Source organism: Saccoglossus kowalevskii, chromosome 15 (genome assembly GCF_978046115.1).
Source record: "Saccoglossus kowalevskii chromosome 15, keSacKowa6.1, whole genome shotgun sequence".
Taxonomy (NCBI): Eukaryota; Metazoa; Hemichordata; class Enteropneusta; family Harrimaniidae; genus Saccoglossus; species Saccoglossus kowalevskii.
This window is the reverse complement of record NC_140655.1, coordinates 14,311,106-14,326,987: the sequence shown is the minus strand read 5'-3', so window position 1 is coordinate 14,326,987 and position 15,882 is coordinate 14,311,106. Positions and strand designations below refer to the sequence as shown.

The following is a 15,882-nucleotide window of genomic DNA, read 5'->3' as shown; positions in this document are numbered from 1 at the left end:
TACTTATTTCTCTTCTAGGTAAAAGATGGGATACAAAGAATTGATCAAATCACAAACAGGAAAACAAAATGTCATAAAACTTGTGGATTGAAATAATTAATAATATGCAAATTTAAATATAGTGAGTCAAGAACACAGCATGTCGAGTTCTCTGGAACATGATTTAGATGATACCATTAAAAATGGGGTAAAGACTGCTTCAACAACATGATTTAGATGATACCATTAAAGATGGGGTAAAGGCTGCTTCAACAACATGTTCAAGAGTGCACCAGTATTTCAGAGTTAGCACTGCAATGATCATTCGGAACTACAGTATCTAATAGAAATTTCGATTAGCACAAAGAAATCATAAATTGCCACCACTCTGTGGTATAATGGTATCACCCACTTCACCTTCCAGAAACCAAAACAGGATCCATGACGAATAACGCTAGTCACCTTTGAGCACTTGGTCTGACGAGTGCGTGTTGGGATATTTCAATACAGTGCCTGCCACGTTCTCTTCATGAATCAAAAGCAAAAGAAATAAATGAAAATCAGTGACATGGAAAACATAGTACATGCACTTTAATAGGCTCACCTTAACCCATATGGCAACTACACTGTTAATTAACCCAATCAGGTGCAGATTAACAAAGGTTATTTATAAATGTCACACACAATCCAATTGGTTATTTTTTGTTATTGAATCTATGATAACCAATCAGGATAAGTGTTACATGTAGTATCCTAAGTTATACTAAATGTACATAGTTATAAACTATTATGCAATGTCTACTAGTATGAGATCAAATTATTTTATTCAAAGAAAAAATTATGTACTGTAAAATACTTTATTTTCGCTTAGAATTAATTTTTGCTATTTTCGCTGAAGGAATGATTCAGTTAAAATAAATTCCAGTGAATATACTTTTTTTCTATATTTTACATTCAACTCATCAACAATCAGTGAAAATAAATTCCATACAAAACACCCAAAAATTAATTCCAGCTAAAATAAATATTTTACAATATTTGTCACAGTATATGCAGAACAGATTATTATCTAATCAACCATTCTAACAATAAATTCATTATTCTGGAAAGGTCAGAATCAAAGGTGGATAAAGATGTAAGAGTTTACAATTGCGGTAATATGTAATAAAGATCTCAAAATGGGTACATGATGAGATGGCTGTGTTTTCTAGTTTCCGAGAATGATGGCAAAAAAATTGGGAGCACAACGCTAATCAGCGTCTGTATATTTTTTTAAACAAGCCTTGCATGACACAGTCCCCGTTAGTTATCGAATTTAAGATATATAGTTTTGTTTATAGTAATATAGCTGGAATATAAACATGTCAGGAATATGATTATGATGATTGTTTAACATTTAAATAATTGACATTTGTATCTGATCGTCAAACAAGTATTGAGAGATATTGCTCTGGAACAGCATTAATTAAAACAAAATCAGCCGCAAATCGGCCATTTTGAATGTTATCTGAAAAACAAAATGGTGTGCATCAAGGTCCTATAATGTCCAAGGTATATATCAAGTTTGAGCAAAATCCATCTGTAAACAGCTGAGAAATGCTTGATTTTGATGATTTTTAGAATAAAAATGGCCACCATTAAATTCACTGTTTTGTCATTTAGATAATGCGTTCTATGCTCAATTTTACATATTCACTGGGTTTTAATTTAGCGCATTTTCCAGTCAGCAAAATAAGCAAAATGTATAATGTATAATTAACCCCTGTATATATGGCTAGTTTTTTTCATATTTAATTGAACAATTATTGCTTCCAAAACAACAATTTTAATTTACAGTAAAGCAGTCTATTGTTTCATTTTACAACACCAAAAAAGATACAGCAGATAATACAGTGATAATAGATAATCTTCACATCCTCCAGGTTGCTAGGTTACCATATGTGAGTTAATTATGTCATACAGATTTAGAAGCAGATGGATTAATTTATCATGTGATCTGTACAGTGCTAAATTCACTCCAAAACTATCACCTTCTATTAAAAGCACATCTGCTACTTATTAAATATTTATTATAATAAAAATCAGAATCTTACATATATGAAGAACTGGAGATGTGCTTCTAATACAAAATAATATTATTTTCAAGAAATATTTTCGATTCATTTAAAGATATTATTTGTTTAATATTAATAATAAAATGTCATCCATAAATTTTACCACTATGTTTTACAAGCATCATTTTGAGGCATTCAAATGCATTGTGTTTACCAAATAAGTACAAATTAAATCTGGTTTCAATTATCAAATTATTACAGCAATTCCAGGCACTGATTTGACGCTAAGTAGTGCTAAATATAGAAAACATTCTACAATAGGTTAGGGGCGACGTCAAAAGATCGATGTCGGATAAAAAACTTAATTCCTTTAGTTTTTTTCCAAACCCCCCTACCCCCACTGAAACTTAATTGATAAATATATTGGTCATGGCGTCAGACTACATTCACCATTGAATACAAAATGATAATCGGACAGTAGTATTGCATAGCAGTTGGTTGTCGGGTGGGTGTAAAAAGATTTTACAAATGCACCTAAATTGACGCACAGATTTACACTCGAAACAAACCATTTTTCTGTGTTTTTTTTCCTTTTTCGGTTATTTCTATCCATGATTGGATTGAAAAAAACGAACTACAAATACTGCAAGATTATTTTAACTTCATTAAAAAATAAAGTCGTTTTTGTAGGATGGAAACTTTTTGAGGTCAAAACCCCCCACCCCCAAACTAAAGGAAATAAGTTTTTTATCAGACATCGATCTTTTGACGTCGTCCCTTACACACTTTGTTTTCACATATACATAAGTTGTAACTAGAAATATAAACATCCGTTGCAAATTAGAGGAATGATTGACAGATATTGCCCACAATGTTTTCTATTTTTGCTACAAAGTAAGGTACATCTAGACTTTGAGTTGTGTCTGTCTTTTAGTCACTTTTGGTCAGTCGTCGTGTTGATTGCGTGTCTACAAATCGGCATTTCTCCAAACACCACGAGAGAGAAGCAAGGAGTCAAAAAAAACAGTTGAGGTGAGAACAAGAGTTGTCGATATGTATTTTTGTGCTGAGATTGGAGATTGAAGTGGTGTTTCAAAGCAGACAACTTATAATACCGTCAAACGGTTTGTTACCACCGAGAGTATCCTGCCAGGAAAGCGCAAGAGCGACCAATCCGTGACTAAAAAACTGACAACGTTATAGACTGTGTCGAATATTATAAAACGTTGAGATCGAGCATTTACGGACGGGAAATTAGACAAAACTACTCGAAGACGGTGTATGTACGGCGGCACCACTTTATGCGCCCCTCTCACTAAAATAACACGTGACGCAAATTGAAGTTGGAAACTAAGTTGAAAGCCTCGGTCGTTTATTGGAGGAGAAATTCAAAACTAATGTACCGCCACTTTTAGGGGCAAAGCTTCCTTCTGGTGAGCTTCAAATTGCAGACATGCTGCCGTCTGCATTATTTGTAACAACTTCTGTAATTGTGAAAACAAAGTGTGTAACCTATTGTAGTAAGTTATCAACATCTAGCACTAATTCGGCGTCAAATCAGTGTCTGGAATTGCTGTAATATTCTTCTCATGTATCGTGATGATGAACTTTGGAGTGAGTTTACTGAACACACCTTGTCGTCAATTTTAAAGCATCACTTACCAGTCCTCATGTTGGTCATGGTCGCCGGGAAATCCAGCAAACCAGGATTATGTGTTGTGATTCCCATTTCTATTGATCCAGACCATTTATCTACTAATCTATCAATTCGAATCTTGGGAGAGAAAAGTAAAAACATAGTGAAACTATTAAAGCCTTACATACGATTTTCAACTATAAGGTATGCATTATAAGTAAGGGGTAAAATTTCATTCAGAGTGACAGAAATTAAAGCAACAATCATTCTGAAATTAGCAAAATATTATCATCAAAAAAGATTGTTTGTTTTTTTCAAATCATTTTTGATATTTCCTTGGTGAGAAAGACTAAATATCTCTGACAGTGAAATTGAAAATATTCTTTTTAGAGCCTTGTGTTGTAGCACTATGACATCTTCAATACGGTTCGCATAAGATGCATTTTATGCAATGCATGTGAAATAAATCTAGTTTACTTCAAACAAGCGATGCAGAGATCTCATTACTTTATGTTCATAGAATATACACAATTCAAGTCAGTTATTGAAATGAAATAACATTACTCTGGGCTTATCAAAATAAATATGAAGCAAACTGTTATTGCAGAATCTTGAACACATATGCTAACAATTGTCTATATAGTTGTCATTCTTTACAACTATTTGGATCGTTTTATGGTTATTGTGAAGGTAATTTTTTTCAAACAATCATTGTAATTCGAAATGTAAATTTCATGAAAAGTAATTGCAACTCGCTGTCTGAAGAACCCCAGTGTGACTGTGACTGCTACAAAACTGTCTCTGATTTAGCTTGCACAAAATAATGCATTTTTCTTTTTTTTAAATTTTCAACAAGAATGTTATCAAGACATGTAGCAAATAGAAAATTATGTTCATCTTATTCAAAATTATCGAAGTTCATTTTAGAAAAATATGATATGGCCACCAGTCAGCCATTTTTGATTTGATGATGACAAAATGCATGTGCTTTTTATTTCTTACCTCGAACAATTCATTATCCCGGAGGGGTCTATTAGTCATGACAACACCATTGTTAAACTCTTCTAGCGGGCGTCTTCGTTCAGCCGTTCGGTTATTGTTACTCAATTTAATAAGACTACCACAACGTTCATGAAATCTTAACACTTCATTTGATGCACTCCGCTGAAATGTACTTGGTATTCTGGCCAAAATATCTTCTTCAAGTCCATTCACAGGTAATACCACTGCTGAAGAAAAATTCATGAAACTTCAGATCTGATCAATATAGAATACTGCTTGGTATATCTAATAGAAATGTTTTGAATTGTACAAAGTGTTATTTTAAGATACACTGTGAAAATCTGACTTATGTGTGACCCCTCAGAAGTACAGATTCACTATTAGTACATATATATTCACAAATAATTCTTTCTTTAAGGTGTGAATCTATAAATGCTTGAATAATTTCCACATGATGCTTAAGTTGACCTTAGCTTCAGATTCAAATTCGGATTTGAATTCGTTTTGGGGATTCTGATTTGAGCAAATGACAGTATTACATGTACCGTAAAATCTGTATTAGAAGCTGCATTCTTAATAGAAGTCGCACCCATTCTTGAATAACTGAGAACCAAAAATTCATCATTTCACATATGTGTAGATGCTCTAATAGACACCGCATCCCCTCTATTGCATTGTACCATTTTAATAGAAGCCGCGGATTTTACAATACTATACTTTCAGAGTATGATCACATGATTGGCTTTAATATTTCTGTGTTTCTGCTTTCTACATGTAGAATGTCTTTGGAAGAAAAAAAACGCTTTAGGAAACAGAATATTTGCCAAAAAGAGAAACATTTACAAATGTATTAAACTTATCAATTGTAAAAGTTCAGAACAATTTGGTGTTTTCTTAGAGACAAATATAATGTTTTTAAACTAAGGGAACTGATCATTACCACCAAACCAGTTTCCTGTGAATCTCCTGCGGCATGCGTTTCTTTACCGTACCGGCCGGTTCTTCACCGCTCAGGCCGGTTCTTTACCGTACCCGAAGGTCAATAGCCGTACCGGCAAGGCCGTTACGTACTGGCAGGAGGCAATTCACACTTCTGACAAGTTAATTTATGCATTGATTTTCCGGTTTACCGGTAAAATACCGACCTGTTTAAATTTCAGTTTTATGCACAGGATCGCCAGAGAAAGCAAAACTGTAGAATTAATTTCAGTAGAATTTGTTTAGTTTGTAGTTATAATCTGTTTATAAATCATTTTGTTCATGTTAGCTATGCTGTAGCTTTCGAGGTCAAATACACCACCAGGTCAATTTGTTGCGTCTTTTTATTTGTCAGAGATTAAACTTTACCATTATTATTGCATAATATTTACATTCAAGTTGCGCGTGATAATGCTACACATGATTTTTGTGCGACCATGGAGCTCCCAGTACATCCATGGTGAAAATGAGAGCTTCACCAAGGCGTCCTGTCGTTGTCAACTCAACTTTGGAACAATCAAATGTTGGATATGACTACAGACGGAACTGTGTCTTTATTTTATACAATATTTTTATTTTTTTTAAATTGGGATCAGTGCACTCAAATCAACTGAGCCGACAAAGTGGATTACAAAAATAACAGTTCCATGAAAGTGGCTATATTTGCGTATGATGAATCCTGAGTCGGTAGTTTTGGCATGTAACCTAATGGTTTTGGTTATTGTTACAAATGCACAGTGCAGACGTAATTTTGTTTTCATTTTTTCACTTTATCTGGCGCCAGTGCACGTGTGCTTGGATGTTTTTTTTATTCAGTAATTGGGCTTAATATTTGACGACGTTGCCAACGTATTCAACATACGAAAATAGCATGTGTGTGCGTTTGCGTGAATGATAGATGCAGACGAGATTTCTCGTCGCAACGCGTTTTATTAGTTTATTTCCAACGCGCGTGGTTGGCGCCTTTGATTGCGTTTAGTTTGTTCTTTCATTTGCAAAATCTATCGCTGGCACCGTTTATTTTGTTATGTCTCACAACTGAATGTCCAAGCTGACTTTGTATTGGCTGTAATTATATTTTTTTTGTAAAACAAAAAAAAGTACTGACCTTTCCAGTCTAAATCGTATTCTGCCCCAAACCAAACAGCCCTTTTCAGGGCCAATCACATGTTCCAAAAGGAGATATACCGGCACACTTGCACACTCTGTTTTGTTATAATAAAGTTACATTGGGGATTGTTGGAAGGGATGTGTAAATATGTTTGGTCAATTCCATAAGCAAAATCACAAAATGAGGTCGAAAAGCAATAGAAAAATGTTGACCTAGAGCAAGGTCAAATTCCGTTTTACGCACTTGAATTTTATCTGGACTACGTGCACGCGTTGCGCGTGTTATTGTCAACAAAGTATCAAAACAGATTTTCGAACGCCCAAGCCCGAATTTAAATACATGTGAGCTCGGCCACGCGAGTCACGCTGACACATTATGCAAGTATCATCGAATTCATGCGACAAGTTGAGACGTTTTATTCAACGTCGTTGGTAAGCTATGATGTAGGACTGTCGTTTTATAACATATATTGAAAAAAACACATGCGAAGAATTTCAGAAAGACTTTTTTATTTAATTTATTTATTTGTATTTCGACGGTTGTCCGACTTTCTTTCCACTGTGTGAGCTACTGACAAATATAAACAAATAATTAATCCATCAAGTCCTCTAGTCGACTAGGACGTAACACTCTGTTGTACAAGTCATGTCTTTTTCAAATTATTCACTTTCAATGGGTAAAAAAAAATTCTTATTGTTTGCAAAATGCCCAATTAATTTATGCATGACTCACGGTTACCGGCAGGGCGCCGATCAGTTACCGGGGCTTTGTTTACCATGCATTCATTAATCGAAGGTGATAAATAGTCGGTATTGGTCCTATCAGTACGGTAATTGTCCAGCCGGTACAGTGAAGCACCGGCCGCTACGGTAACGCAACGGTCGGTACGGTAAAGCAACGGTCGGTACAGTAAAGCAACGACCGGTACGGTAAACCGAGTCAAACTCACAGGAAACCGGCTGGGTGGTAATGATCAGTTCCCTGATGGCACATTTTATGAAAACTAAATTATGTGCAATATTTAGCAAACAAATTAAAGATGAAACTACAATAGTGTGTTTTGTATTGTTTTTTGAAAAATTGAAATTTTTGAAAAACACAATAAGGTACATGTAAACACTTTCAGTGAATCAAACCTCAAATCCGTGGCCAGCTTCAGCATCGTCATTCGAGTGGTGACCCATATATTTGAGTTGCTTTGCTTTGCTTTAATAAATCAAAATGTTCAAAAAATAAGGCTCCTCATGTCATAATGCGAAGCAATTTTATAAAGCAGGGGTAATAGCCAGAGATTGTGTTTTGATGAAGTCATAGTCCACTGGTCTGTCGATTGGGTTGAATATACTTCAGAGTAGACAATCTCTCTGATGCATGGTGGACACATCAAAGTAAATAGCTATTAGAAACAGTATGATTTACTTATGCCTGCTGAAGCGAAACCTTTGCCATTATCGTAAAAATACAGTGAAACCTCTCCTTGAACTTGAATCACATATGCTTAAACAAATTTATGTCTTGCATATGAAGCAGCACTGTCAAAGCGACACTCACAACTGTGGATGTGTCTAGAGAGGGTGAGGAAAACAATGATTGAAAGAAGCAAGTTTTCCAAATCTGCAAAAAGCCAGCTGCACATTTACAATCAAGCTAGTAAATTTAAACAATTATCAGAATTATGTGCTGTGCTTGACCGTAGTTAGGTTTTTTGTGATGATAAAGCAGTTACAACAGCGAGCAATGTCTATGGCATTACAATGAACCACGTATAAGACATTGTATCTATTTATATTGTATTGTAATTGTGTTGTGTACGGATATATTTATTGCTTTTTACCAAAAGAAATATTGTAATTTCTAAGGATGCAATAAAATTTGATTATTATTATTATTATTGTAAGTAAAAAGACAAACCAGAGTACAGAAGCAAAAAATAATAAAAGGATAGAATGCACATATGCTCAGTCTTGAAGACAGTGTTGCTTACACATACACATGTATACATGTAAATAATCCAAAATCTAACTGCCATAATGCAAGATAGGAAGATGCTCACACAGTCCTGTTATAAAAACCTAAACATAGAACATACAATATAATTTCTGTGGCAAAGTATAAATATACATATAAACACCACCTGCCCATAGTGACCACCTTTAGACAGTCTCAATGTAATTTACATGTAAAGTAACCTGTATATAAAAACCAGCCGTCTAATGTGACCATTTTGGCACAAGTTGGGGAAACCTGTGTTAGTAACCACCATTACATATAAATACCACCTGCCCATAGTGACCACCTTTAGACAGTCTCAATGTAATTTACATGTAAAGTAACCTGTATATAAAAACCAGCCGTCTAATGTGACCATTTTGGCACCAGTTGAGGAAACCTGTGAATGAAGGCCAAAACAATGGTACCACATTTTCACTATTAGAAGTGCTTCTCTAATAGAAGCTCATGTAAACAAAAACAAAATCACATTAACTGTATACTGCTGCATTAAAATATTACTTAATTAGACCATAGAAAAATCAGTGTAATTTACAGTATGTAAGCACATGGGTAGTGTTTTATATTTAGTTTCTGCACTGACATTTATTATTTTAAATGATAAATTACTCCCTAAACTGAGAAATTATTTTTATTCACTAATTAATTAATTAATCCATATCTAATCTGTATATTATCCCAGAGCACAAATTCCAAAGAAATTCAACAAACAACTCTTGAGAAATTACTAACCACAGATAAAATAGTTCACTATTCTGCTAACATTCAATAAACAGGAAATACACTGTTGTTCCATTACCTTATCTGCTGTAATAGAAGTGCATCTCCAATAGAGACCCACATGAACCAAAAATTGCATTTATTGTATTCTGGATAATTAAAATGTGACTTATTTTGACCAGAGACACACCTCTCTTGTTCACAGTGCAAATACTGTATACATTGTCATTCATAACTGAATCCAGTAGAATTGGTCTGTCTATGTCTGAGCATTCAATTTTGCATTTTTCAGATCATACGTCTAGTACACTTGAATCTTATTTTAATATGAAGAAAACAAGCTAGATCTACAGATGATGTAACCCTTCAAATACCAACATCACCTTCCGTCACCAGTCACAAAATAAATCCACATAAATATGTTCTTATTTGATCAAACCCAATGAAATAGAAGAAATGAGCACCACCATTTTGGCGAGAAAAATTACAGGTATGTGTTTGTTAATGAGTTAAACTAGCATGCAAAGTCCTAGCTAAAGACAATGAATCAAAGATTCATGATCAATCAATTACTAAAAGGAAATTGTCATGACATTACATACAAAGTACATGTAAACAACATACAGTAGTAAGACAAGTTCACCTGAAGGCCAAAAGGAACACATCAGAACCTGTCCAACTAATAGAGTTATTATTTTATTATCCAATAAGGTAATAGTGGTTAATAAATTAAATATGTTATCAATTATAAACATTATTATTAAAGTTAGTGGTTAATGAATGATTAAATCCAGTAAACGCAAATTCAACTTACCCTTTCACAATATTCGACACCAGAAATTTGGTGGAACATTTAGATGTACTTTTCTACAATTTTTTTTTTAATTTTAGTCCAAGTGACAATAATCTGGATGAAACAGGGTGTCCTCTCAAGTTCATGCTCTGTAAATTTTCTGTGAGAATTTTTTAGAATCTGAAGATTCACTTTTATGTCTCTGTCGTGCTTTATATCTCACCTAATTGACCACCTAATTACTGCCTGAGTGCATATTTTGCTGCATCCTGCTTGTAATAATGACTTAGTGAGAGATAACAGCCAGAAATGGGAACAAAAAACACTTTGCGCTGTGCAAAAGTTTGTGTTTAGTACCATTCTATTTCTGTCACATGTTATATCGTTACTGTGTCCGAGGTTAACAAAAGTAAGTTTTTAAATGTGAAATAAAAGTGATGCACATCTTCAAAATAAGAAAGATATTCAAAAATGTCTGACATTTTTTAACATGTTCGTACAGCATTATACGGACAAATGAAATCCATTGTTTACAGTGTCAAATGTATAATAATGTATTTCACATAATCGTAAAGAGTTATAAGCTAAGCATTGTGGGAAATAGTATTTTACTGGACTCTATGACAACACATGGCCAGATATTGCACATGTTAACTCGAGTTTAGAGACATACATGAATGAGACAAGTAGATCAACCACACCATAGCAAATATGACTGTATTGAGAGTTATTGCTAAATGTAAGATTAATATTTCAATGTTTACTCTGTATATTGATGAAACAACAAAACCATGTCTGAGTCTATATAATGTATAAAACTATATTTATATGACTAACAAAGCAATGCAGTCTGCAAAGACATATAACAAAACTCACACGCACACTAGCTGTTAAAACATAATAATGTTATCAGGTCATAGTTCAGTTACAACATAACCTTCTTACAATTAATCAATATCTTGGGCTTAAACCAATTCTAGTAATGGATTATTATTAAAGTTACAATCAGCTGATCTACATACATTTGTAACATTCAGGTTTTTCATTTCTTTTCCCTAAAATTGAGTGCTCTCAAAAAACCCAAATTCATGCCCTGATACATGTATATACTGTATTCGCTCTGTTAGAAGCACGTCTCTAATAGAAGCACAAATAAACCAAAAATTACATTTATTGTATACTGAATCATTCAAATATTAATTATTTTTTTGTTTTTGATCTATTAGAAGCACATGCACTTATGCACTTTTTATGGTCAAAATATGGAATAGTTTAATGATTCAATATGAAATAAATGCAATTTTTGATTTACATGAATTGTACATCTAATAGAGGATACCAGTATACAGTATTTAGCATGATGATAGTAATATGAGGTTTGTGAGTAGTATGCACAAAGACAGTACAGCGGCAGTATCGACCGGCGCGCAGAGGAGGTCGATGCGCAGCGTACTGTCTGAGTGCATACTTTGAGGTATCCTTGTAATAACCTTATTATTATACATCTTTGCCTTCCAAGAATATATCATGGGAATGCCGAAATGCAAAAAGTTTAGAACAGAATTAGCAAACTTCTTTGGTCAAACCCTGGTGTTTTTATTATTAGAGGATGTTTCCACGTGTGATCATTCTATATTTGGAATTCCCATTTCCTTATATGATAGAATGAAAATACCCTGTAAAATATCACAAAAATATGGCATGCTGTAACTTACGGCGTTTCGGTGTCAGATGTATAAAAATTACATGTACTTACATCTTCGGTCATGGTTTACAATAGAGACTTGAATACACTTTCCGTACATATCAACAACAGCATACACAGACGCCGGTAAACCTTTTGCCGCACAGCCTTGGTCTACACCTTTAATGTAAATGTGTAATTCACCGTTTAATGTCCTTTGTACTCCAACACGATCACCCTGATTCAGTTGGTCTAAATCACGACCATACTCGTCCATTACGGATCGCCCATCGCGCAGAATGGAACATCCGGACATTATCCAGGCTCCTTCCCGTAGACTGGTAGCACTGGTTGGGAAATCCAGATGAGCTGGATCTTGTGTTGACACGCCGATTTCTATTGAGCCACTCCATGAGTTCACCTGAAAAACAGTTAACAAGCTCAAACAATGGACTAAAAGATACATGTTTGTGACAGCTAGCAGGTGGATAAAGTGGCTGAATATATCCAAAATGAAAGGTATAGCCCCATATTTTCCCAAAATCTGTGTGTAACAAGACAATTTGATGACTTTTTTTGTATTTAAACCCTCACTGAATATTCTGGGAACCCTTGCAACATGGTAAATAATCAGATTTATTGTGATCATAATCTGAGCGTCAGTGAGCGTACCATAAACTGCTTTAATTTTGCAAAGCCTAGGTGACAAAGAGTGTCAGTATCTTTCATAAAATTTTGTTTTCACAAAAACAATAAAATCCTGAAGTCACACAAATTTTTGGCAGTATAAATTAAAGACTATACAGTATGTTGCTGTGATGTGACACCTCCAGTTATCCAATGTGTTTTAATACCCTGGAAACCACACAATTTCTGAATACAGGCCAATACCTAGCTAATGTATGATATACAGTATACCAACAAGGAATTGAAAAGTTTCCTCTCTACAAGTTGGTACCTGTAAAATAGCAATACCAAAGTTGGGCATTTTGTTCACAAGTGTGAATCAAATAAAGCGAACCTTGTTATACTAAAAATGTATTTATGTTATCATTCAAACAAGGTCACACTAAAATGTCATTTTTAGATTACAGGTATTATACAGACATGATATTTATCCAGCTGTATGAACTTATTCATTCATGTCCATCACAGAGAAGTCAGAAATAGCAAAAACAGCAGTAAACAACCGCAATAAGCACGACTAGAAATTACATGAAAGTGACGTTGACCTTTGTCATGTACACATATTTCAACGTTCAAATCTGATTTAAGCGTGAGCCCACCAGACATGGAAAATCCACCATCCATCATTACTCCCACCGTCATTAAACACCAGCATTGCCATCTACATGTAAGTTGCTGATTGGTTTGCTATGCATGTCTTGAGATCAATAGAAGTCAATAGAACTGGTTAGGTGCATCGTTCTGCTAAACGCAAGTATTACTAACATAATGCCCTGCAGGAAACACACCAGTGGCTGTGTTCTAACATTTATGATGGCATCAGTAAATACCTTGTGTTTGAATAACTTTGCCTTTTATCATATAGCGATTAATACCACACAACAGCAAACCAGTCAGTAACCTCGCTGGTTTGGAACAATACGAGTCATGAAACCACTGCTAATATATTACACCTTGACCATGACTTTTTCCTTTGCCATGAAATTTTATGTGACTAATGTTTTGACGTCCACTGATATCTAAATGATTGGTAAATGTAAGCATCTAAAATTATTTTACACTCGACTGTCTGATTTATTAATTATTCAAATTACATGTGAATATGCAAATTTAGTCATCACAACAATGCAGGTTTTTACTTTTGACCACAGTTTTAAGCATATTCCATTTATGGTAGAGCTCTAACATTTTCATGGAATAATTAGTTATATTTATTGATTCTGTAAAATATAAAAACTTTCATTTGGTTAATACATGTATGTGTCTAAAAAACTACATCCTTAACATTGTTTACATTACCAAATCTAAGTCCTTTTGTGACGTTTTCACAAATATGACCAAACAAATTTAGGGTCAGGCAGTAAAAATAGGTTGGGTTACTGTGGAATACTTTATTTTCGCTGGAATTAATTTTCGCTGAAAAGGCTTTTTTGGCGTTTTGTATGGAATTTATTTTCACTGATTTTTGATGAGTTTAATGTGAAATATAGAAAAAAAAAGTATATTCGCTGGATTTTATTTTCACGGAATCATTCTTTCAGCGAAAATAGCGAAAATAAATTCCAAGCGAAAATAAAGTATTCTACAGTATATTATAAGAACCATATATTTTTTTTTCTCTTGACTATACTCTGAGAATGTGAAGGTCTATTTCCCAAACTTAATTTCACAACAGACATCGCAACATCACCAACACCCTTCCCTTACGACCCTTGACACTCATTGCCGGTGATATGCACTTGAACAGAACAAAACTAAGATTGCTGCAAAGCGCTTATTCCACCCACAGTCCGTCTATAGAGGGACTGTGTTCCACCACACCAATACTGTTGATGGGAGTGGATCAAACACTCATTGCATAATTTCGATATTAAAAATCTCCATTGTCTTCACTATCCGTGGTTACCAGGGACGGATGAGAAAAATATTTGTGCGATGAATATTAATCAGCTGATTCGTGTTCCAGAGTTGTGCTTCGTCTTGGCGAATGTCACCAATCTACAACAACGCAGCAACGACTTGACGTCGCTGTGCTACGAAAAAAATCGAATCATATAAACAGAAATCACGTAAATAAACAGTTTACATCAATGACCGTTTGACGCTTCTTACTGACGATAAATATCACTCTGTATTCGGCAGCTGATGCATAAACATAATACAGGCTTCACGAATAAATATAATTTCGGGAATACATTTTTGGCAACTGGCTCACCTTTTTGTCAATAATTACTTCGAATATTTCATTGTCACGAAGTGGGTCTTTGCTGATGACGATACCGTTATTGAATTCTTGTGTCGGGTGATTTCTCTGCGCTGTGCGATTACCGTTGCTGAGCGTGACGAGAGACCCCGTCCGACTATGAAAAGCCTGAGACGCGGCCATTTTTTATCTCTAATTTATTAGTTACCTCCGCCGCTTTACGGCACAAGTACGACATTATATTGTTTTCAATCAATAACTTTCAAATGTGCATCATACTGGTTTAGTGGAAACATATGAGATATTTTACATTCGTAATTGCAGGTTCGTGACAAATTTGAAATCCTATTTCAACAAATAGCAATCAAAAATATGTCACCGCAAAAGAGTAATATTTTTTTCAAGAAATATTGTCGTAGAGGGCGCCAATCTATGATAATTAAGTTTTTGTTTCGTCTGACCATCTTAGTACATCCATGGTTGGTCATACAAGTTTATGTACTAGTATGTAGCTGGGAATCTTCAACCTGTAGGGTATCGCGGGATAACGTATCATTACTTTGTGATTCATATTCATTTTCAAGTTATTTACCAGCGGCTTATTGCTCTAGTGGTATGATTAATACTGTTTTGGGTGCATGAGAGGTGCAAACTTTTACTAAGCCATTAACTGCTTTCCGTGTTACCAATATATTCAACTATATGCCTGATACGAGGTTGGGTAAATAAGTTAAGGAATCCTCTAAAGGATGAGCAAAGTCCCTCTTGAAACAAATTAAGGGGTGGACCATCCAGAATCATGGGGGTGGCTGGCTGGAAGTTTGAATTTTACTAAGCCATTAACTGCTTTCCGTGTTACTAGTACCAATATATTCAACTGTATGCGTGATACGAGGTTGGGTAAATAAGTTAAGGAATCCTCTAAAGGATGAGCAAAGTCCCTCTTGAAACAGATTAAGGGGTCGACCATCCAGAATCATGGGGGTGGCTGGCTGGAAGTTTGAATTTTACTAAGCGATTAACTG

At 34.6% G+C, this 15,882-nt stretch overlaps 1 protein-coding gene across 1 annotated transcript in view; it reads right to left on the bottom strand.

The window, feature by feature from the left end:
* LOC100370895 (neuralized-like protein 4) overlaps window positions 1-15,040 on the bottom strand; it is a 53,483-nt gene extending 38,443 nt beyond the window's left edge. The window contains exons 1-5 of the mRNA XM_085490480.1: window positions 14,870-15,040; window positions 12,040-12,388; window positions 4,672-4,898; window positions 3,696-3,807; window positions 442-504 (exon numbers count right to left, since the gene is read on the bottom strand). Of these exons, the coding sequence (XP_085346606.1) occupies window positions 442-504; window positions 3,696-3,807; window positions 4,672-4,898; window positions 12,040-12,388; window positions 14,870-15,040 (922 nt within the window). The remainder of the gene's footprint in view (window positions 1-441; window positions 505-3,695; window positions 3,808-4,671; window positions 4,899-12,039; window positions 12,389-14,869) is intronic.
* Window positions 15,041-15,882: the final 842 nt, after the last annotated feature.